We start from the raw sequence: 24,582 nt of genomic DNA on the forward strand, positions 1-24,582 counted from the left end.
AGCTGGGCCCTGGGTTGGCAATATGCCAGTAGATCAGAGTCTGCCAGGAAGTCACATTGGCTGGCATGGGTCCCAGCCTAGGAGAGGGCAGTGAAGATCCCTGCTGGGGGGCAGAATTGGGAGCCATCTCCAGGACACTGACATCAGAAGGAGTGCACGTGGAGTCCCCACATACAGGTATCCCCCATGGAGACAGAGAAATCACCCCCCTGAGTTGAGCTTGGGGCACTATGCATGTATCCAGTCCAAGAGAGTTGGAAAGGAAAAGGGCACCACGCTGGCCCCATGTGCAAGGCTCTGATGGTCCAGCTGGGGACGTTATACCTAGGATCACACAGGGCTTCCAGTGGGTCCTGGGAGCCAATGAGCTGCAAAAGTGTTTGAAAACATCCCAGGTGGATGCAGAGATGCTGAGTATATGTGGGTCTCAAGCTGCTGGTGACAATTTAAAGACTATGCAAAAAGATGGACACCCAAGATCTAACTGGTGAGAATGGGCTTTAGGGAAGACAGAAAGGCATCTCTGGAATGAGTCAGCCTGTCAATGACTGCAGCTGTGGCTGGGAGACCATACCTGGACTGGGACAATGCTGGTTGCTTGTGAGAACTTTGGGATGAGTCAGGCTGGGGAGAGAAGGTGTTCAGGGACTGAAGACCAACAAATGAGAAAGGGACAGAACCTCAAAGATGGCTAATAGGTGAGATGGGGCTGAGGGTGGGAACCCTCATAGGGAGTTGTGCCCAGTGTCTTCTTGGTGCAAGGTGGCTTCATGGTGGAGGAGGCCTTCTGCCCACCCAGCACAGGGGGCAACAGGGATGGTCCAACCCCCAGGCTCTGTGGCTGGGTGACATCAGGGCCTGGCTATAAAAGGGTGGTGACCATGGACAGTGCTGACTGCAAGTCCCAGCAGAGTTAGGGTAATAAACTAGCCCAGCTGCAGCAGCCCCTAGGTCTGCCTACAAAAGTTATATCACCGCCCATCCCCTCCTGATACCCACACCAGTGGGGAATGGCAAGACTTAGAGCAAAAGAGGGATGGGTAAGACATTTTTCCTCCACTAAGGTCGGACCCTTTCCATTGGAACTCAAGTGTCAATGCCAGATAAAAGCTTAACTTTCACCCTGACCCACACTGCACTTCTCAGGCTCCCAGCCTTCACTTTATATGCTTTGGGCTTGAGGGATACTGTCCTGTTCTACTTTTGAATTGTTCACATCTGTTGCTCTGTTCACCTTTCAAGATTCTAGATTCCGTCAGGGTAGAGACTTGTTCTGGAACACTCTTGTACTGTCCAAATGCCAGGAATATTTGGTAAACTGAGTTAGTCTAAAGAATGTGCTATCCGGAGATCTCACTGGTGAGAAAACAGCACATCAGCTGGGAGAGCTACTCCAGATCTTTCTCTTACTAATTTTTTGGAAGTTACAGGAAAATACATGCGCATCACAAGTGATTTGGAAATATGAAGTGACAGAAAGAGGACCAAAAAAAAAAAAAATCCCTCAAGTCCCTCAAAGTTTTTCAATCAAAAGATTTCTTCTCAATGTTAAGACCATGTTCCGGCTGGGTGCAGTGGCTCACGTCTGTAATCCCAGCACTTTCGGAGGCCGAGGTGGGTGGCTCGTGAGGTCAGGAGTTCAAGACCAGCCTGGCCAAGATGGTGAAACCCCGTCTCTACTAAAAATACAAAAATTAGCCAGGCATGGTGGCGGGCGCCTATAATCCCAGCTACTCAGGAGGCTTAAGGCAGAGAATTGCTTGAACCTGGGAGGTGGAGGTTGCAGTGAGCCAAGATCACACCACTGCACTCCAGCCTGGGCGACAGAGCAAGACTTTGTCTCAAAAAAAAAAAAAAAAAAAAAAAAAAAAAGAACCATGTTCCACTTTGCTATATGTTGACAGAGCAGTGAGTACCATGCAGGCTGGTTTGGAGGGAGACCTAACAATCTCCATGTTGATCCCCCAAAGGGCAGTGCTATGGGCCTCTCACAGGCTGGACTTCACTCTCTGGAACTTATTTGTAATATCAGCCTTAGCCACCCCAAGCTTTATGGCTTCTTCTGGTCTCTCTCTTGGACTTTTGCTGTTGTGACTCAGCTGAAATTGCGAGGCTTGCAGAAGCAGACCCACACTCACCTTTGCCACGGTTCCCTCTGCATGTGACACAGACCTCTCATCAGCCTGCCCATGGAAAACAGGCCTTCTGTGCCATTGTCTTCCTGGACCTTCCCCAAGTCTCTTGGATCCTTCCAGAAGTTGGGTAACCAGATGTGCAGGCAGTGCCTCAGGACTAGACAAGCCATGGCTTGAATGTAAGTTTCAGAGAGCCCTGTGCTGTGCCTGACACAGGGAAGCTATGACTCTGCAGGGGACAACTCCAAAGCCAGTATACTTAAACCATTGTCTCTTTTTGGAGGGGACTTATTTAAAACACCCTAAAAGACAACTAGAGAATCTGTTCAAAGACCTAGAAAATCAGAGTGTTAAGGGGTTGAATTGTATTCCACAAAATTCACATGCCAGAAGGCAGAGTTTGCAGTGAGCCGAGATCATGCCATTGCACCCCAGCCTGGGCAACAAGAGTGAAACTCCATCTCAAAAAAAAAAAAAAAAAAAAAAAGGAGACCCACACAGAGACAGACACACTCAGAGGAGAATGTCATGTGAAGACACACACAGAGGGGACAGCCTTGTGACAATGGAGGCAGGGATTGGAGTTACACAGCTGCAAGCCAAGAAATGCCAAGGATTGCTAGCAACCGCTAGTAGCTCGGAGAGAGAGTATGGCTTCCTGTCAGCACCTTGATTTAGGACTTCTGGCCTCCTGAACTGTGAAAGCATTCATTTCTGTTGTTTGAGCCATCAGTTTGCAGTAATTTGTCAAGACAGCCCTAGCAAACCAACACACAGAGTGAATACAGTGCGTCCCACAGATGACGGGGGTATGGAAGTGAAGTGTGGAACCAAAAGTATATGGCCGTAAACTTTATGACTAGGGTCATCCTATGTCAGAAGTCTATAAAAATTATTCAAGTAAAAACTGTACAGATATTTCATACATTTCCAAAATTTACCTTGAGACACTCTGGTTAAAAAAAAAATAGGCCGGGCGCGGTGGCTCACGCTTGTAATCCCAGCACTTTGGGAGGCCGAGGCGGGCGGATCACGAGGTCAGGAGATCGAGACCACGGTGAAACCCCGTCTCTACTAAAAAATACAAAAAATTAGCCGGGCGCGGTGGCGGGCGCCTGTAGTCCCAGCTACTCGGAGGCTGAGGCAGGAGAATGGCGTGAACCCGGGAGGCGGAGCTTGCAGTGAGCCGAGATTGCGCCACTGCACTCCAGCCCGGGCGACAGAGCGAGACTCTGTCTCAAAAAAAAAAAAAAAAAAAAAAAAAAAAAAATAGTAGAGGTGTCTTAATTTTCCCAAATCAGCCAGGCGTGGTGGCCCACGCCTGTATTCCCACAACTTTGGGAGGCCGAGGTGGGTGAATCACCTGAGGTCAGGAGTTTGAGTCCAGTCTGGCCAACATGGTGAAATCCCCTCTCTACTATAAATACACAAAATTAGCCAGGCATGGTGGCATGTGCCTGTAGTCCCAGCTACTCGGGAGGCTGAAGCAGAAGAATCGCTTGAACCCAGGAGGCGGAGGTGCAATGAACTGAGATCATGCCACTGTACTCCAGCCTGGGCAACAAGAGCAGACACTCCATCTTGAAAAAAAAAAAAATTCTCAAATCAAGATTAGTCAATGACAGATTGACATTAGGGGGCTTTCTCAGGGATGATTGTTTCCTACCTCTCCTTCAGAGTCTAAATGTCTGTAGGCTCACCATCATGTGCCCACCCCAACCCAAAACCCTCAGAAGGAAAATGCCAGTCTCATACTAAAAGTGACCTGGCTGTTCAGCAGAAATAAGTAGCACACAGTTAATAGTTAATCCAGGGCTTATCTCCTGGCAGCTATATATCAGGAAAGGACCACTTAGGAAAATAAAATGGTACTCAGTCTTGCTTTCCAAAGGTTCTACCAAGAGAAACCCTATCTCAGCTTTTCATAGGATTAGTCAGCTCCAATCTAGTGTTTGGGGTAACAATTTGGAGGGGAAAACCTTCAAGTCACTCCATCATATCTGAAGTGACATATAACCATGGGGAGTCAACTGCCGCTCTCAAAGCCAAGCATCATCGGCTGCTTTTGCCCGCTGACAACACTGCTGGTGAGACAAGCCGCTAGTTTGCCAAACCCTGGGACACTCTGTTGTCCTTAACGAAATGGAAAGTAACAAAGCCACATTGGTTTATAAATAATTATTAGGAATGAAACTTTGTTCGACTGTGATGTATCAAGGCATCATGGTGTTTGCCAGCTTTTAAAAATGATCAGGATGTCAGAAAGCTAGCGTGGCAAGGTATGTAGAGGTTGGTCATCTGGCTCCCACTTCCTCCCTCCCGCCTCTTCTCAGAAAGCCAGAGCCCCAAGCTAGAGACATACTGCGCAAATGAAGCAGGTGTCGTGCCAGGTGTGGCCCAAGGCTTCGATAAACTTGTCGCCAGCCTCCACGGGGAAATCGCAGCCATGGCACTTGGTGCTGAACAGATTGATGTAGTCTGAAATGAAAAGCAGAGTGAAGACCATGCACCCAGTGGGGCAGCGGGGACCCAAAGCCAAGACAAACCCCAAGTCAGTGGGCAGGAGCAGGGGGTGAAATCTAATTGGTTGTTTGTCATCTCACAGATGAAATACTCAGTTACATGACTGATAGTTTTCCATTTTCCAATCATTGCATTGATGTTGTTCAGACCCAGGCTTAGACACCATCTTGTGCTGGTTTGATTTGCAAACACTTTCTGGAATTGTCATCAACCTTCTGCAGGGAGATTGTCTCCTCTGCTTCTGTCACCTCTAATAGACCAAACAGATCAAGCCCCAAAGAGAAAACAATCCACATTTCCAAACATCTATGCTTAGTTTGGAAGAATGAGGGTCCAACGTATTTAAGATTTATAGAATTTTCTTTGCTTGGCCATTCTTCTGTCATGGGGCATTTGTGTTGACAACAAGTTTTTACTACTATAAACAGTATTTGAACTACTTTATTGGGGCATGCCCACCTCCTCCTCCTTCCCTACCCCCAACCAAGGAGATAATGCTATTAAATATTATTGATATAATGCTTTGCAATTTACTAAGCATTTTCACATGGATGGTGTTATTTACAAGCATCTCAATGTCAGGGACTACATCTTAGCTTTCTTTGCACTCCCAGCACAATGCCTGACACACAGTCAATATCCAAAACATATATAGGGAATGAACGCATTAACCAATCAATCAGTTCATCAATGAATGAAACTGATCATCACAAAATCCCTCAGAAATTGAACTATTATTATCTTTTTGTTTTGTTTTATGGATGAGAAAATTGAGACTCAAAAAGGTGAAAGGCCCAGCCAGCATCCCACAGCTGAGGCACAGTGGGTCAGGTTCTGTGCTCCTTCACCAGGGCAGCTGTCCTCTCTAGGCCCAAAGGGGTTACAGCTCTACCACACTGGCTGTAGAACATCTCTAGATTATTCTAGAAAAGCTCCAACCCGTTTACAAAGCCTTCATCCCTCCTGAGAAGTGTACGCATTCCTCCATAACTCTTCCACAGTTGGCTTTTTCTTAAGTGATTTCCTGTTCTTCTTGTGGATAGTATGTCCATTCATTGTCTTAGACCACATCTTACTGAGTGCCAGTGTGCCATGGGGGTTACAAAACTGGACTCTGAATAAAGGAAGAGCTGGGTTCAAATCCCAACTCTATTAAGCAACGTTCATACCTGGGGCAAGTGGTGTAACTTCTCAAGGCCTCAACCTTCTCATCTATATAATGGGAATAATTATTGTACCGAACTCATGGGGTTTTGAGTGGATTAAATAAGATAATGTAAGTGAAGTATTTGGCACAAACACTCAAAAATGTTGGCTCTTATTTTGAAAGTCTTCATAACTGATGCAAGGAGGGAAAGGAACAATGATTTGAGTGCCATTGTGCCTCCTGTTTAATCCTCATGACATCTCTGTGAAGAGATAATATTCCCTATTTATTTATTTTATTTATTTATTCATTTTTATTTTTTATTTTTTTGCAACGGAGTCTCACTCTGTCACCAGGTTGGAGTGCAGTGGCATGATCTCGGCTCACTGCAACCTCCGTCTCCCGGGTTTAAGCAATTCTCCTGCCTCAGCCTCCCAAGTAGCTGGGAGGACAGGCACGTGCCACCACACCCAGCTATTTTTTTTTATTTTTAGTAGAGATGGGGCTTCACCATGTTGGCCAGGATGGTCTCGATCTCTTGACCCTGTGATCCGCCCGCCTCGGCCTCCCAAAGTTCTGGGATTACAGGCGTGAGCCACCACGCCCAGCCTATTTATTTATTTATTTATTTTTATTTTTATTTTTTTTGAGACGGAGTTTTTGCTCTTGTTGCCCAGGCTGGAGTGCAATGGCACGATCTCGGCTCACCGCAACCTCCGCCTCCCAGGTTCAAGCGATTCTCCTGCCTCAGCCCCCCGAGAAGCTGGGATTACAGGCACGTACCACCACGCCCGGCTAATTTTGTATTTTTAGCAGAGATGAGGTTTCTCCATGTTAGTCAGGCTGGTCTCGAACTCCCAACCTCAGGTGATCCGCCCACCTCAGCCTCCCAAAGTGCTGGAATTACAGGCGTGAGCCACTGTGCCCGGCCTCTATTTATTTTTTGAGGCAGACTCTCACTCTGTCACCCAGGTGGAGTGCAGTGGCACAATCTCAGCTCACTGCAACCTCTCCCCCCCAGGGTTCAAGCAGTTCTCCCACCTCAGCCTCCCAAGTAGCTGGGATTACAGGCACGTGCCACTATGCCTGGCTAATTTTTGTATTTTCAGTAGAGACGGGGTTTCACCATTTTGGCCAGGCTGGTCTTGAACTCCTGACCTCAAGTGATCCACCCGCCTCGGCCTCCCAAAGTGCTGGGATTACAGGCATGAGCCACCGCGTCCAGCCTAGTATTCCCATTTTAATGGGGAGTAAACTGACTGGAGAGGTGCCATCACAGAAGTCATAAGGAGTAGCCCCAGTCCTCATGGACTCCAACGTTCATCTTCCTTCTATGGCTTTACACTGTCTCCAGCTCCTTATCAGCCTGGCATTGAGCTTTGATCAGTTACACTTATCTCTTGCATATGTTTTCCAATATATAGCTTTTCCTTTTGTGCTTAATTGTAGCTTGTCATGCAAATGCTCTTATGTATCCCAGTCCATCAATCTTCTCTGATGGAACACTTAATTTCTTTAGTAGGCAGAAATGCATTGCCTTGCCAGAGCTAAGAAAACATCGTTCTGCTTCCTTTAGAAAGTTACGGCCCAGGTTGCAGTTCACTCTGTGCTCTGCAAGAACTTACTACTATCTGGTATGGGCTGACCCGTCTCCACCTGAGGAGAAGCCCTGCACCCACTTACGACTTTCTCATCACTCCCAGGTGGTCTCATGGTGCCCTGGACTTTCTCTTACACCTCCATGCCTCTGTGCAAACCAGGCCCTGGGCTTGAAAAACCATCCCCACTTTCTGTACCTGAGAGAATCTCTGCAATCCTTTGTGCTAGGCTGTCCTTCAGGGAAGTCTTCATGCCCTACATACCCCAACCAAGAGTGATGAGATGGCCTTGCTGAAGGCTTTCTCTGGGCTTCCCTCCTCCATTTATCCATGCATCCTATCCATCCATCCATTATCTCCTTTTTTTTTTTTTTTTTTTTAGATTGAGTCTTGCTCTGTCACCCAGGATGGAGTGCAATGATGTGGTCACAGTTCACTGCAACCTCAACTTCCTGGGCTCAAACTATCCTCCCACCTCAGGCTCCTGAGCAGCTGGGACCACAGGTGTGCACCACCACGATCAGCTACTTTAATTTTTTTTTTTGTTTTAGAGACGGGGTCTCCCTGTATTGTCCAAGCTGGTCTTGAACTCCTGGGCTCAAGGGGTCCTCCTGCCTTGGCCTCCTAAAGTACTATGATTACAGGCGTGAGCCACCAAGCTGGGCTGTGTTCCATATTTAAATAAACATAAAAATTAAATGGTTCAAACAACCTAATTAAATAGTGATTCCTTCTCTTACTGGCTTTTCCCAGATTAGGCTATTAAAATGGCTTGAATTGGCCAGGTGCGGTGGCTCACACCTGTAATCCCAGCACTTTGGGAGGCTGAGGCAGGTAGATCACAAGGTCAGGAGTTCAAGACCAGCCTGGCCAAGATGGTGAAACCCCATCTCTACTAATAATACAAAAATTAGCCAGGCATGTTGGTGGGAGCCTGTAATCCCAGCTACTTGGGAGGCTGAGACAGAGAATTGCTTGAACCCAGAAGGCAGAGGTTGCAGTGAGTCAAGATAGCACGCCACTGTACTCCAGCCTGGGTGACAGAGCAAGACTCTGTCTCAAAAAAAAAAAAAAAAAAGGCCAGGTGCAGTGGCTCACGCCTGTAATCCCAGCACTTTGCGAGGCTGAGGCAGGCGGATCAGGAGGTCAGGAGATCGAGACCATCCTGGCTAACATGGTGAAACCCCGTCTCTACTAAAAATACAAAAAATTAGCCGGGCGCAGTGGTGGGCGCCTGTAGTCCCAGCTACTTGGGAGGCTGAGGCAGAAGAATGGCATGAACCCCAGAGGTGGAGCTCGCAGTGAGCCGAGATCGCACCACTGCACTCCAGCCTGGGCTATAGAGTGAGACTCTGTCTCAAAAACAAAACAAAACAAAACAAAACCAAACAAAGGCTTGAATTTACTTCTAGAATGCCTTGTCTTGCCCACTGATTCATTTTTCTGTTTTAAATTCGATTCCATTTGATTTGGAGAATTGTCACTTTGTTTTAAAATTTGGTAGCACGGGTCTGATACTAACACATTTTTTTTTTAAGTTGGTATTTTCACTTATTTCTGCAAAAGGAGAACATTGCTGGTACCGAACAAAGTCTGTGCATGGGCCTTTTCCACAAGGAGTATAATCTAGCTCCTCATTTATTTATTCCTTCCTTTATTTCTCCCTTTAAGTCTTTCTAATTTTCTTTGACTCTCTCTTGTCCCAAGCTGAATTACTACCCTCACATTTAATGGATTTTATTGCTATCGTAAAAGGATTTCCATCCATCAAATTGCAGGTGCTCCGTGTTGAAAAGGGGTTTGGTACTTTTCTAGAGCAATGGTTCCCAAACATCAGAAGCACATGGAGGGTTTGTTGAAACACAGGGTGCCAGGCTCCCCTCCAGAGTTTCTGATTCACCAGATCTGGGGTGAGGCCTGAAGATCTGCATTTCTAACAAGTTCTCAGGTGATGTTGCTGCTGGTGTTGGGACCACACTTTGAGAAACACTTCTGATTCCCATACCTAACTGAAACACCTGGGTAGGGTGGGGCACCCTACGAAATGCTGCTTCTGTGGGTCTGAGGTAGGTCTGAAAAAATCTATTTTCTCTCTAGTTTGTTAAGTTCCCTAGGTGACCATGATGCCAGGTTTGGGAACTGCTCAGGTGCAGGTTCATCTGTGAAGGGCTGACCCTCCTACCTCTCTTCTTTATATGCAGATGTCAGCTTATCTTTGCAGCCAACTGAAGCATTTTTCAGCCTAGCCCCTATCATTCTGGCCCAATCTGCAGATTTGACAGGACTCCCTTCTGTGTCTTCTTCCAAATTGTTGATTAAAATGACGAGACGTAAAAATGAAGTTTCACCTCATACCCATTAGGATAGCTACTATTTTTTAAAAAACAGAAAATAACAAGTGTTTGCAAGGCTGCAGAGAAATTGGAACCTTTATACTCTGTTAATGGGTTTGTAACACAGTGCAGCCATTATGGAAAACAGTATGAGGTTCCTTACAAAATCAAAAATAGAACAAAATCAAAAATAGGCACGGTGGCTCATGCCTGTAATCCCAGCACTTTGGGAGGCCAAGGCAGGAGGATTGCTTGAGCCCTGGATTTCAAGACCAGCCTGGGCAACATAGCAAGACCTCATCTCTACAAAAAATTATGAAAATTAGCTAGGCATGGTAGCGGATGTCTAAAGTTCCAGCTACAGGCTGAGGTGGGAGGATCAACTGGGTCTCTCCAGTTACCTAGGTCTGAAGGTAAATCTGCTTCCTCATTGTCTTCTCTTAACACTAGACCGTCTTCTTCCTGGATATTCTTACTCAAAACATCATTTTTGAGAATCTTTTCTGGGGAGCTGCTATGATGAGGGGCAGCAGTGATAATGGAAATCTATCATTCTTTCAAAAGCCTCAGACACAAATTGCGGCTTATCTCAAATAATAGAAGTTATAATGCTTTTAGTAGAAGAATAACAGCAAGTTGTATAAGCATAACAGCTCTTTCTTTAACTACCAATCAATATCGTATGCTCTTAAGAAAAGAAAGGACTAGTATTATCTTCTCCCTTTTACAGATATAGAAACTGAAGCACGGAGTAACTAAGTGACTTGTTTCAGGTCATTCAGTTAACTTCAGAGCTGGGAAGGGCATTCACTAGTACAAGAACCCAAGACGTTTCTTTTCTTTTCTTTCTTTCTTTTTTTTTTTTTTCAGATGGAGTCTCACTGTGTCACCCAGGCTGGAGTGCAATGGCAGTATCTCAGCTCACTGCAACCTCTGCCTCCCGGGTTCAAGTGATTCTTCCACCTCAGCCTCCCGAGTAGCTGGGATTACAGACGCCCGCCATCATGCCCGGCTAATTTTTGTAGTTTTGTAGAGACGGGGTTTCACCATTTTGGCCAGGCTGGTCTTGAACTCCTGACCTCAGGCGATTCGCCTGCCTTGGCCTCTCAAAGTGCTGGAATTACAGGCATGAGCCACCGTGCCCAGCCAAGACGTTTATTTTCTAATTTACAGTCAGGGGAAAGAAGTTTTATTTTGTTTTGCTTTTTCCCTTGAGGAACTGAATGTTTTCTCCTTTCTGATTTTAAAGTAAACTAACTTACTGTGTTTCTCTTTTCGCCCTCAAATTTGCTACCCAGTTAGTCCCTGCAGCTCTGTTACTCTTCATAATCAGCATGTCTGCTTTTCCCACCTCTGATTTTCTGGTTCTACTGTCTTAGCCTTCATGTCTGTGTTACCTTTTCTGGAACCTGCTTCAAATCCTTTCTGAAGGGGGAAGTCTCTGAATAAATGAGTGACTGACTTCCACCTATCTAATGAAGTGCTTTGTCTCCTTAATTTACTACAATTTACTTGGCATTTTAAGATAACATATAGCATTTTGGGGGTACAGAGAAACTCTGAATTCACTCCGTGAGATTACAGGAATCTGAAGGAACATCAAAGTCTGATAAATATCACAGGGGCAGAGAAAGGGGTCTCGCATATTTGATGCTCTACACGCCTTCTCTGGTTTAATCCTCACCACAGCTCTGTAAGGCAGGTGTTTACAGATGAGGAAAGTAAGGCTCAGAGAAAGTTAGTAACTTGCTCAGGGTTACAAAGCAGCCCAAAGTGGAACCAGGAATACAATGAAGGACAAAGTCCACAGCCAAGGCCTTTTCAGACTAGACCTTGTGGTCTCCAAATCAAAATAACCTGAAAGGTTTCCCAAATGGTCATAAGATGCCAACTTGCGATCTACATTCTTTTTTTTTTTTTTTTTTTGAGATACAGGATCTTACTCTGTTGCCTAGGCTGAATACAGTGGTGCTATCACAGGCTATTGCAGCCTCGAACTCCTGGACTCAAGTGACCCTCCCACTTCAGCCTCCTGAGTAGCTGAGACTACAGGCACGCACCGCCACACCTGGCTAATGTTTATATTTTTTGTAGAGACTGGGTCTTGCTATGTTGCTGGTCTCAAACTCCTGGGCTCAAGCAATTCTTCTGCCCTGGCCTCCCAAAGTGCTGGGATTAAGGTGTGCGCCACCTCGCCTAACCAGATCCACATATTTGATGCATAAAAAAAAAATAAGCTATAGACTCTGCACCTCACTCTCCCCAAAGCTGCAACCATATGGGCAGGGGAGATAGTTAACTTCCTTTGTGTGATATTAGCATGATTCTGCCATTAAAAGCAAAAACAAAGGTTTCTTCCAGAAATAAAGGCTTCTGGGTGGTTGGATGTGAATGGATTAGGCAGGAGTTAGTTCCCTGTGCCTGCCCCTTTCTCCCAGGCTGCAGGGCCCCCTTACATGCCATCGAAGTGTTCCTACCTTTCTCGCAGTAGGGCTCCCCGTCTTCCATGTGGAAGAGGCTGTTCCCGAAAGGCTTCTTGCAGGCCGCACAGACGAAGCAGGTGGTGTGCCATGTCTGTCTCAAGGCATGCATTACTTCCTGGGGGAGACAGCCTAAGCTCAGGACAGAAAGGAGAGAGGGAGCGGGCTTGACTACCCCACCAGGCTCCAGCCACTGCCTGAGCATCCTACCAGGGAACAGGGCAGGAGAGCTCAGGATGCAGGCCTTGGTCACTCTGAAGAAAGACCCAGGGGCGTCAGAGAAGGGGTTGTCACTCTCCAGCTGGGTGCCAGGTTCTGTGCTTTCTTACATAAACTGTGATGCTTAATCCTCCCATTAAACCTGGGAGGAGGTACTGCTTATTACTGTCATTTGCCAAAGGGGCATTGAGGGTTAGGGCCACATTCTGGTGAGTGGTAAGGTCAGGCTGCGAAGCAACCACTTGCTTTGCAGAAGTTCCACCACCACTTCTAGCTTTGTGGAACAGGCACACAATCATCTCTTGCATCAAGTTCATTTATCCCCAAGTTTATTGGTGGCAAACCAATTCCCTTTTAGGATAAAAATGGAGTTGCTTTCTCTGTTACCAGCAATTTCTTGGCTTCCTAATGGGATCCCAAGATCTTGGGGAAGGGCTGGGGAAGAGACATAGGTCAGAGGAAAGGGAGGCCTCCCACTTACCCCCATAATTTTGGCGTTGCACTTGGCACACAGCGGGGCAAAGAATTGCTCATAACATCGCTCACAGTAAACGTTGTTCTGCTCTTCCACAAAGCACACATCTGCCAGGGAAGTCTTGCAGTAGGCACAAGTGAACTCTTCAGGGTGCCAAGAACGGCCCATGGCTACCAGAAATGGGCCCCTGGGGAAGCAGAGAACGGCACCCAGTAAGACAGCTCCCAGAACTTGGAACTAGATATTTCAAGAACCCCAACACTGTTTATACTTTTACCCAATAACTCTGAATTTTGTGACTATTCTGATGAAGTAATGTGAAATTCAGAGAAAGCTCCATGCAGAAAGGTGTTCATTGTTGCATCACTTACAATAAAGAAAATCAGGAAGCAACTCAAACATCTACCAATAGGGGACTGGGTAAACATATTATAGAATTCAGTTGACCACTGATAATGATAGTAAGAAATGCAACAATGATGATGCTGATGGCTAACATTTATTAAGTGATTACTCTGTGTCAGGCTCTATTCAAGAAGACTTTTGCATTTATTAACTTGCTTAATTCTCACAACAATCCTACGCACTAGGTACTATTATAATACCCATTTTTAGATAGGGAAATTGAGGCACACAGAGTTTGAACAACTTGTTTAAGGCCATAGGGCTAGTAAGTGGTAGACCCAGGATACAAACTTGTATTGTCTAGTTCCAGGTTAGCAGTCAGAACAGTGGGACCATAAGGACATTTTTTTATATTCTAATTTTTACTTTTCTGTGTTTTCCAATTCCTCACTAACGAGTATGTATTACTTTAGTTTTAAATAAAAGTGTATTTTTCATGTATATAAGCTCACACCACGCATGCACACAAACATACTGTATTCAAACAACAGCACCCGTGGTCCATGGCTTCTAAGTATGAAATCACTTGTTTTCATTTTAGTCTGGCAGATGCCCACCAACCCCCTGAGCAGCCCAGGCCTGTCTGTGGAAAGACCCAGAAGCAACCCTAAAGGAAAACTGGGTCAAAACCAACACTGTCTTACAACATGCCCCGTAAACCTACTGACAAGCCTGGTGATTCCCAGAACTCAACCTTAGCCCAAGGGGGAGTTCCTGGCACCAGGCACCCTGCTGGAGCTTCACCCACATACCTCATGCCATTCCTCTCAGCTCCCTGGGAGAGTGGGTGCCAACACAGGTGTGGCAGCTGAGGCTCAGAGAGGTCAGACCAGAGGGCAAGCCAGAAGGACCCAAGGCTTTCTCCCTACACCTGCCTCCTACCCCCATCTCTCCCAACCAGGGCTCAGACTGTGGGCAAGCACCCCACACACACGCCCTTCCAGTGCCCCAGTGCAGGGGCACAGCTGGACCATACCGGATGACATTGTTGCAGTGGCCGCAGAGTGGAGTCCGGCTGCTGGCTGGGAATCGCTCAGCCCTCTGGACGGTCCCCCTGGCAAGTGGTGGCACCTGGGGACCCGCTGGGGTGTAGGCTGGGCCCCCCCGGGGCAGGGTCTGCTTGCTGATGGAGGTGGTGCTCTTGCCCGGGGCAAATTTCTGGGAGAAGCTGTCATCTGTCACCCAGGGGGGACGGCTGGAAGGCTCTGCAGGGCCCCCGCTGTAGGCCACCAAGGGTGCAGGGTTATAGTTGGGGGCAGGTGAGGGGGTATAGGCTGGTGCTGGGGATGGAGTGTAGGTGGGGACAGGTGAGGGGGTGTAGGCAGGGGCAGGCGAGGGGGTGTAGGGAGTGGGACTGTAATTGGCCCCTGGGGACGGGCTGTAGGTAGATGCAGGCACTGCAAAAGCCAAAAAAAAAACCCAAAGAAAGGTGTGTCAGGAATTCATTCTTCCCAGTTCCCCTCACTCCTAGCCAGAGAAATGCAAAAGGTGACTTTAACATTAGAGCAGTACAATTTCAGTTTTTTCGGGAGACTTGTTCCTGAACTTCTTAATGGCCCAGATTTGAATTCTCAGCAGGGCGTTCAGAGAGCTAGGGAGCAAGCACAGCAGAGCCCTCGACAGGGCTGGAAAAGGGACATGGCTATAAATATCTGCAGCTATGCAGGGTGGGGCTCTGCCAGGCCTTGACTGCCCAAGGCCTGCAGAAGACACGGAGTAGGGGTGGGGGTACCTGGGAGGGGAGAGGTGGGAGTGGGTCAGCTCGCCCTTGACTGCAAGATGCTTTCAGTTGCACTCTGACCAGTGATTTGACATCTGAAATACCTCCCTTGGCATAAGTTTGCTGAACCCGGACCTAGGTCAGCCTCAGGACAAAACAGGTGACCTGGTAGCTGGGTTTTCAGGTTCAGGTTTCAGGTTTAGCTACAATTACTTTCTTGAAAAACAGCTCGGCTTGATTTGTATTGGGGGGCAATTCCGTCTTGGTTTGATTAGGGTGTGGGATCTTGAAGGAGTCATTCAGAGGGTGCTGGGCAGAGACTCTAGGGTGACACAGCCTAGAAGTAGCTGCTCACTTGGCCCGTGGCTGCCCTGGGGGACCCCTGTACCCCCACATCGCTTTGGTGGAAGCTAAGAGTGTGTCTGAGTGACTGTCTAAAGATTGCCCAGGCAGTCAGAGCACAGGGAAGAGAATGCACTGCCTCACTTCTACCACCCCCTCCTCCAGCTCCTTGAGAGCATGAAAACGTTTTGGGCTCACAGCACAGAAAAAGCATTGCAACTGCTTACCCACAGCCCTCTCCAGCCTGGGCCCTCAACACCTAGCCAGGGCAGACCCAGCTGCACCCTGCACACAAGGTCCAGCTGGCCTCCTCTTCCAGTGAGTGACGTTCCAGAAGCCTCACCTCACTTCAGTCTGCTCCTCAGCAAAGAGGCCTCATTCCCCCAACCCTAGGAAGTATGTCGGCACAGCCTCCCTCCGCATTCCTGAGCTCAGTCTGGGCAGGATGGACTGCACTGAGGCAGTCCCTGCACCCATACCCCGCCTCTGCCCCCCACCCCATACTCCAGCCTCAACCTGGAGAGGAAGGTTTTCCTTAGGGCCTAAGACCCTGGCCCCACCTCCAGTCTCTCTTTCCCACCTGGTTCCCCTCAGCCACCTGGGGCAGCCTGTGGCTCCCACTCTGCACCTTCCACTCCCAGGTGGCCCACCCTTCAGAGCTGGGTGAGCTGGAAATCCCTGTGCTGGGGGTGAGTAGGGACCAGGTAGATAGGATCCATCCATGTTGTTGAAGGAAGTAGAGATAAAACCCTCCACAGCCCTGCCCCGGAGCCATCCCGCCAGTGAGGCCTTCAAAAGATAATACCGGTTGGGCGTGGTGGCTCATGCCTGTAATCCCAGCACTTTGGGAGGCCAAGGTGGGCAGATACGAGGTCAGGAGATCGAGACCATCCTGGCTAACACGATGAAACCCCGTCTCTACTAAAAAAATACAAAAAATTAGCTGGGCGTGCATGGTGGCGGGTGCCTGTAGTCCCAGCTACTCAGGAGGCTGAGGCAGGAGAATGGCATGAACCCAGGAGGCGGAGCTTGCAGTGAGCCGAGATCGTACCACTGCACTCCAGCCTGGGCAACAGAGCGAGACTCCGTCTCAAAAAAAAAAAAAACAAGATAATACCTTCTCCATAAGGAATCTTCCTCCCCTTTAGGGGTAACGAGGCACATAGCATCTATCATCTGAATTGGTCTTCACATTATTCCCTCTTTACACTTGAGGTCACTGAGGCTCAGACAGAGCTAGTAAGTGGGAATACATCTCCAAAACCATTCATTCTATCATCCCAAGCTGCCTCTGTAAAGAACATGAGTCCAATTTCTAGAAAATCTCAGTGCAACATGTCAGGGAGGAGTCATTTTCAACATGAAGGAGACCCCCTGCTGTGGAGTCTTGATAGCATAGCCAAGAGCCCTGGCTGCAGGATCCAGCTCTACTACCTCCTGGTTGTGTGTCCTTGGGCAAGTTCCTTAACCTCTCTGGGCCTCAATTTCTTCATCTGAAACTGGCAATATTAATTCTTAGTATCTCACAAGGTTATTATGAGGATTAAGGGAAGGTAAGAAATATAAAGAGCGTAGCCTAGTACCTGACATAGTGTGTCACTAAATGTGAATGACGATGGCAAGGATGGGGGCAACCTGGGTGTCAGGGTCAGATGTACTGTCAGCCTGTCTCATGGCCTGCTGCTCACCTAGGGAAGCCCAGCCCAGTTAGACTGGTAGCGCCTGGGGTTGGGGGAGAGGAGGGAAGGGAAATGGAACGTCTTGAAGTCAGATAACCTGAGACTGAGGTCTATTCAGTGGTGGTGGAATGCCTGACGCCCTGCCTGCCCCACAGGGCATGCTGGGGACCTGCTGGTGTGACATAGTGAATGGATTTTGTAAATGTGTACAGCCCAAATTTGAGGTATTGTCACCCTCCCTAACAACTTTGCAGAGAATCTCAAAATGCTGGGGGAAGAAGTGATTCCAGGAACACCACCAGGGACAGAGAGCAGGCAGAGGTGATTTAGCACAACTTCAGAGCAGCTTCATCCCTCTGTTATATATAAGGGTGTTCTGTGCAACACTTTCTTTCCTTTCTTTGTAAAGTGCAATTCTCTGCTAAAAAAGATTAAGATTGGCTGGGCATGGTGGCTCATGCCTGTAATCCCAGCACTTTGGAAGACTGAGGCCGGTGGATCACTTGAGGTTAGGAGTTCGAGATCAGCCTGGCCAACATGGTGAAACCCTGTCTCTACTAAAACTTCTACTAGCCAGGAATGGTGGTGGGCGCCTTGTAAACCCAGCTACTCGGGAGGCTAAGGCAGGAGAATCTCTTGAACCCGGGAGGCAGAGGTTGCAGTGAGCCGAAGTCGCGCCATTGTACTCCAGCCTGGGCAACAAAAGAGAAACTCCATCTCAAAAAATAAAAAGATTAAGACCACAAGCCCTAATCCTGCGGTGTCCAATACATGGTGCTACGTGGCCGATGAGCAGCTGAAATGTGGCTAGTCCAGCCGAGAAGTGCCGTTAGTGTAACACACACACCAGGTTTTGAAGACACATTAATAATTATTTTATATTGATTATATATTGAAATTATATATATATATATTTTTTTTTTGAGATGGAGCCTTGCTCCGTCGCCCAAGTTGGAGTGCAGTGGAGCAATCTCGGCTTCACAGCCACCTCTGCCTCCCGGGTTCAAGCGATTCTCCTGCCATAGCCTCCCGAGTAGCTGGGACTACAGGCGCCCGCCACCACGCCCGGCTAATATTTTGTATTTTTTTAGTAGGGACGGGGTTTCACCGTGTTAGCCTGGATGGTCTCGATCTCCTGACCTTATGATCCGCCCGCCTCGGCCTCCCAAAGTGCTGGGATTACTGGCGTGAGCCACTGCGTCCGGCCTGATATCTTAAATATGTGTAGTCAAAGAAAATATATTAAAATGAATTTAACTTGCTTTATTTTTTAAAAATGTGGCTAATAGGAAATTTCTATTGCGTGGTGCTGCCTTCACCAAAATGACTGCTTCCACATGCCAGGCCCTTTACGTGCCTTATTTCAAGTAATTACTCGCTGCAATCCAAGGAGGCAGATAATATTCGCAAGTCCATTTTACAGATGAGGAACTGAGACTTGGAGAGCTTAAATGGCTGCCTCCAAGTCATCCAGCTGGCAAACTGCTTAGCTGAAACGAGTTCAGGCTGCCAGACTCAACAGCAGATGCCCGCTTAGAAACTCCCCAGGCAGCAAAACAGGCTTTAGTACGCCCCCTTTCAAGTAAATCGGGCCCTGGCCCACCTTTCCTGCCTCCCTCCAGCAATACTAACCCTATTCCCCCTGCCTGGCAGTCGCTTCCCTCCATCCGAAGGCCTTCCAGACTCCCGGATCCACCACCTTTTCTAAGCCCCCACAACACAGAGGTCTCACAGAGGCAGGCTAGAATCTGGACCCCGATTTGACGGCTTCCTTGCCGGGGGCTAACCCACCCAGAGAAGGAACCTCCCCGGCCTCGGTGGCCCGGCCCGGCAGCTCCGTTCCCCCGTCGCAACCCCCACTCCGGCGGGGAGCGAGCAGGCAGTGGCGCTTCGCCGCCCTCAGCTTCTGCATCGCTCGCCGTCACGCCAGGAGAGACCTGATATCCCATCTCGCAGCCCCGGGGCTGTTGCTATTTCTGCTTGACGGAATTAAGCCAGTCTAAATTAGAAGGTGATATTTCATCGCTAATTGGCAAGTTCAAAAGTCCCCTATCGCACTCGGCGGGCTCGGGGATATGTAATTAAACAAGGTGATTTCTGACTCACTCCGGGCCGGGCCGGGCTCTCCGCAAGAGCCTGGCTGCCGCCCGGCCCGCGGGCCAACGTGGCCGTCCCCAGCCCGCGCGCAGGGTCTCCGCGCCGCAGCCGCCGCCCGCCCCCTCCCGGGCCTCAGGTGTTCCGGGGAGCGGCCGCCCACCTCGGGCGCCAGCGATAAGATCCGGCCTGCGAACGCCGCCCTCGGCCAGGAGGAGGCCCCGGGGGGAGCTGCGGCTGCGGCCGCGGCGGTCCGGGGCGCTCCGGGTCCCGCACGGGCTCCCCGCCCTCTCTGACGCCTGGATCCGAAGAGCCTGGAGGGAAGGGGAGCGGAGGGGGGCTCGGGACCACGCGCCCCACTTCGTCCGGGGCCGCCTGCCAGCCGCCCCCGGACCCCACTTGGCAGCCGGGCCTCCCGGAGAGGGAGGTGGAGGAAGGCCGGCTCCAGCGCGCGCCCGCTCGGCCGCCTCCTTCCCCCCAGGCAGGAATGAGTTAATGTCTGCGCGGCCTGGGAACGGCGCGGGGGCCCGCGGCTCCGGCCCGTCTCGCTCGCCTGGGCCCCAGCCGGGGAAGGAGGAGGAAGGAGACGCAGGGCGGGCTGGTCGCGCGCCCCCGGAGCCCTGACGCCGCCTGGCGGGCTGGGCGAAGACAGCCGGCGGCCGCCCCGGAAGGTGCCAGAAGCGCCCTCCCCAGGAAGAGACGGAAATGTCCTCCTTGCGTCCGGGCAAGGCCTCGCCTCCACCCGCCGCTTCTCCTCCAAACTCCTCTCCAGCCTTCCCTCCCTGTGTTCCCAGTCTCCGCAGGGGCAGCTGCTTCCCACTGCTCCGTCTAAGGCTTTTCACTACTGCAAAATGCCACCTCGCCCTGCGGAGTTTTCACCTCAGAACCGTCTGTCCTTGCCCCTTCTCTGTAGGGGCAGAGAAGGGCACCTCCCGTGTGACAGACGCTGTGCTGGGTGCTTCATTCCATCCCCAGAACACGAGGTGTCCATGAACATCGCAGCCTGGAGGGATGAGGCACTTTGCCTTCGACAGCAGAGCAGGCCGTGGCACCGGCCTCTGTCTCCGGCAAAAGCCGCTTCGACCGCCCACACTCAGCCCTGCTGTCAGAGCGAGCTTCATGAACCAGCGCCCCGAAGCAAGGCCTGCCCTGACTCAGTGCCTGTCTCATCTCCCTGGGCTCCAGCGGCAGAGAAAACTTCCCTGGGGTTTCTCCCTGCGCCTGGATAGGACCTGCTCCTGAGTCTAGGCTCCTGATGTGCTGTTCTGTACCGCCATGGCTGCGGCCAACTCTCGCACACTGGCATGACACAGAGAAGAGGGAGTCTCATTCTGCCGCCCAGGCTGGAGTGCAATGGTGCAGTCTCAGCTCACTGCAACCTCGGCCTCCCGGCGATTCTCCCGCCTCAGCCTCCTGAGTAGCTGGGATTACAGGTGTGTGCCACCACGCCCGGCTAATTTTTGAATCTTTAGTAGAGATGGGGTTTCGCCATGTTGGCCCCGCCGGTCTCAAACTCCCGACCTCAGGTGATCCTCCTGCCCCGACCTCCCAAAGTGCTGGGATTCCAAGTGTGAGCCACCATGCCCGGTCGGAGAAGACTTCTGTGTTCTCCTTCGTTCTCCGTTAGAATCATCCACTGCTTTCTTGCTCACCTGTCTCCCCCAGGCCAGAGGCAGGCTCCATAGGATTCTGACCCACAACTAGGGGACAGAGGGCGGAGCATCATTAGCAAGGCCTTGCTTCCCATTCTTCTGGGGATGTGCCCCCAGAGCCACCTCTTGGCTCCTGTGGCTCCTGGAGCCCGCCCATGGCTTTAGACAGCCTCCCCTCCTGCTCTGCCTCTTACCTGGCTGGTAGACAGAAGGCCGGATGCTGGCAGTGGTGACAACCCGGGGCTTGGGTGCAGGGGCGGCGGGGCCCTCACTGTAGCTGGTGTGGGTGGCAGGTGCTGAAGAGGCGGCCACTGCAGGGCTGTAGGAAGAGGCCTGGGGCCTGGAACCAAGGGGGGAGGGGTTACACCCAGAAGGACAGCCCCCACTGGGGCCTGCAGTCAAGGTAGACTGGCTCCCAGGTCTTCAGAAGCCTCTGTGAGGACACCTGACAGAGACATTTCTGGGGAGCTGCCAGAAACTGTGAAGGAAGGACCATGAGGGTCTTGGAGGGGAGGAGGATGTTCCTTGGGTGGCTAGTGCCACCGCCTTTGGAGAGAGGGAGAAAAGCCACCAGGAGGACACCGGGAAGACCCTTCACTCTCATGGGGAGAGACTGCCCAGGTGGGACTGTGTTAGAGTGCAGAGGTAGGGGAGAGGACAGAGATGGCGCTGGTCAGAACTACCTACCCCCACGACCTTGTGGGGCACCTCAGCCCCTGACCACCTGGCCTCTTCTGCCAACCCTTTTCTATTGTTGCTGGAAGGAACAGCAAAGTCTCAGGTTTCTGGGCACAGATGCTCCAGTGAGAGCTCAGGGGAAGTCAGGAGACTGCCCCCGCCTGCTGCCCAAGGCCCCCCCCTCCCCCAACACACACCTCTTCTGCATAGAGTTCCTGTTGCCCTCCTCCAACCAGGTTAGTTGTCAAGGGGCCTAGGGTCACCTTTCCCCATGTGTGGCCCAGGGACAATGGGGTCAAAGAGATTAAAAAAAAAAAAAGCATCCTAGTTCATTACCCTCAGGAGAATCTATGCATTGTGGCCTCTCCTCCCAGAGAGCTGAAGGCTCTGAGAACTCCTGGAATCCAGTGGCCTGTTGAGCCTTGTCTGATCAGTGTTCCCCAATCTTATTTGTTTGTAAAACACTTTTCTTCATTTAAAACTAATGAACACCTTGCAGAACACATCCCTGGTCTTTCAGATCTCAAAGGGGACCACATGCCCACACCCAGGGCAAATGGGTTATTGCTGGAGGTGCTGGAGAAGTGAGCCCTGCCTGCCACCCCCACATGGCTTTCTGCCTTCCTTCTGTCTGTTCCTCAAGGACCCAGGGCCTGCCGATCCCTGCTGGGCAGAGCTGTAGGATGAGGAGTGCCTTCCTCTCTGGGGCTCTGAGAAGGGAGTGGCCCTGGCATGAGAACCCACCACCAAGCTTCTGAGTGGATCCAGAGAGGTCTGAGGGGCTGTCCCAGACAAGGTGGAGATAAAATGAGCCTCAGGGAGCCGGTGTCCCAGACCTGGGGGCTGTGCACACTCGCCCTATCAAGCTGCCGAGTTTCTGGCTGAGTGAAGCCATTGTCTCCCCTCCCCAGGCCCACCTGCCCTTCTCTGGATAGATTCCTGTGCTAAGACCAGCAGAGTAGGGGTCTCCATGGAAAAGGAAGAGACAGTGTCCAAGGGGTGCCGGGCTTCCATAGTGATGGGGATGGGCCAAGGGGCAGTGGTCTTAGCCCCTTTGTGGAGGACACTTTGCCCACAGCCCAGGAGCTACAGGTCCTGAGTCAGGGACTGGTGCTGACCATAAGCAGAGGCTTATGGCATCCATTGAAAATTCTGAAGCCATGCTCCCATGAAAGGCTGGGAAGTCCATTTGCCTCCCATGGGCTCCCCCAGCTCCCGCTCCACCCCAGCCCATGTGTGAGGAGGGGAGGTAGCTTTGCTCAGAGTGCAACCCCGTGACCCTTTCTGCTCCAGCCCCATTCCCCGCTGGGCAGCCCTCTGTGCCCCTCTCCAAGCTCCACCCAGGCCACAGCTCTCCTGGCAAGGCAAAGGGAAGGAAGGGAGGACTCCCCATGTAGGGGAGGGGGGCATCCCGAGGGCTCCAGGAGCTCAGCCGTGGGCAGGCCCAGGACACTGAGACCTGAGCCTGGTGCTGGTGCCTGCCTTTGAGCAGGGTTGGGGCCCCAGGGATGAGGCTAGACTGCCTGCAGGGCTCCAGCATCTATAGCCCCTCACCATTCAAATTGGGAGGTTTCTTCCCACTCAAAAACAGAGACATTTCTTGCCCTCCTCAAAGTCTCTTCTTTCTGCAGGTAGCAAGGCCTTTATATGAAGAGATTCTGGTATAAAGAGGGGAAGCAGTGTCCTAAATCACCCCAGGAAACTGGGATGAAACTATCCCTGGAGGGCCAAGCTCCTCCTTCTGGCTTGAGTTGGGCTGGGGAAAGGCTGGGCTTGGCACCATGCGGTTAACTTGAAGCCCGGGATGGGGGCAGCAGACAGGCCTGTGAGCCAGTTTGCTCACATCAATCCCACCTCAGGCTGCACCATGAACCTGCCCATCCTGATCCAAGAGGCATGTCCTCCCCAGCAAGCCCTGGGGGCCAGGGTGGGAGGCTGGGACACCTGGGCTCTGACCCCAAACACTAACTGGCCAACTCTTGGAAGCCCAGAGAGCTGGCCCCATCCAGCCTGATGTGCCACATGGCCACTGCAGAGTGACCTGTCAGCCTGACCTCTCTGCTTCCCCTCTTCTCCCCTGGCCTTTGGTCTCTGCCTTGCTGGGTGTCTAGGAGGGCAGATGCAGGAACTCACAATACTTGTGTCCTTTGTATTAGGTGTTTTACAGACATTTTTTCTATCATAATCCTATATAATAGGTGTTTGCTAAACATCTTAACAGATGAGGAAACCGAGGTTCAGAGAGCTTCAGTCACTTTTTCAAGGTTCACACAGTAGGCTGTGGAGCAGATGTAAATCCTACTATACCAGGTGCCTCTAGTGTTAACATGGCTAAACTCTCTCTGACGAAATCTGACCTGCCTTCCCTGCCCAGCTCCAATGCTCCCTCCTCCATGGAGCCTTCCTTGATTTCTCCAGCCCACAGGGACGACTTTCATTCTACCTAATTTGAGTTCCAGGAACAAAGACTTTTCACACAGTCCCCTTTTGTTATCTAACTCTGTGTGTATGAGTGTGTGTATGTGTCTGTGAGAGACAGAGAGAGAGAGACTGTTACCTCTCTCACTGGTGTATGTGTCAGAGAGAGAGAGAGAGACTGTTACCTCTCTCACTGGTGTATGTGTCCCTGGGGGGCAGAGTGACGGTCCCTGCCACAGTGGTGCACACCCCTGAAATTCACCCTCAGTTTCCTCTTCACACTCTGCACCAAGCAGCGCTGGCCTTGGCTTCCTCCAGGCCTGTGGGCCTTAACTACCTTGGACACAGCTGGCCACAGGTGGACCCAGAGTGGGGCGTTTCTTGCCTCCCTTCCCCAGGGTCAGGCCCAGCACCTGTGGGCCAGTTACCTTGGGCTGTCAGCAGGACTTGAAGCAGGGGCTGTGGCGGAGGCGGAGGCGATGGCAGTGTGGGCAGCAGCTGTGGCCAGGGGTGGCGAAGCCGCACTGGGAGAGGCAGCAGCAGGCGGCTGGGCAGAAGCGGGCAGCAGTGGGGTGGTGGCCTGGCTGGTGCACACCGGCGCATGCTCAATAGGGGTGCTGATGAGGCGGGACCAAAAAGACAACAGGTCAAGGGAGCCTAGAGACCCTGTGAGGCCCCTCTGCA

At 50.7% G+C, this 24,582-nt stretch overlaps 1 protein-coding gene across 3 annotated transcripts in view; it reads right to left on the minus strand.

Moving 5' to 3' along the window:
• LDB3 (LIM domain binding 3) overlaps window positions 1-24,582 on the minus strand; it is a 72,422-nt gene that overhangs the window by 7,902 nt on the left and 39,938 nt on the right. For 2 of the 3 annotated variants that reach the window (XM_055275468.2, XM_055275467.2), the window contains 6 exons: window positions 24,327-24,515; window positions 20,997-21,142; window positions 14,292-14,712; window positions 12,917-13,097; window positions 12,214-12,334; window positions 4,498-4,613 (listed from right to left, as the gene is read on the minus strand). In XM_055275468.2, the coding sequence (XP_055131443.2) occupies window positions 4,498-4,613; window positions 12,214-12,334; window positions 12,917-13,097; window positions 14,292-14,712; window positions 20,997-21,142; window positions 24,327-24,515 (1,174 nt within the window). The remainder of the gene's footprint in view (window positions 1-4,497; window positions 4,614-12,213; window positions 12,335-12,916; window positions 13,098-14,291; window positions 14,713-20,996; window positions 21,143-24,326; window positions 24,516-24,582) is intronic. The other variant, XM_055275469.2, reaches the window with a different exon arrangement.

Source organism: Symphalangus syndactylus, chromosome 4 (genome assembly GCF_028878055.3).
Source record: "Symphalangus syndactylus isolate Jambi chromosome 4, NHGRI_mSymSyn1-v2.1_pri, whole genome shotgun sequence".
Classification (NCBI taxonomy): domain Eukaryota; kingdom Metazoa; phylum Chordata; class Mammalia; order Primates; family Hylobatidae; genus Symphalangus; species Symphalangus syndactylus.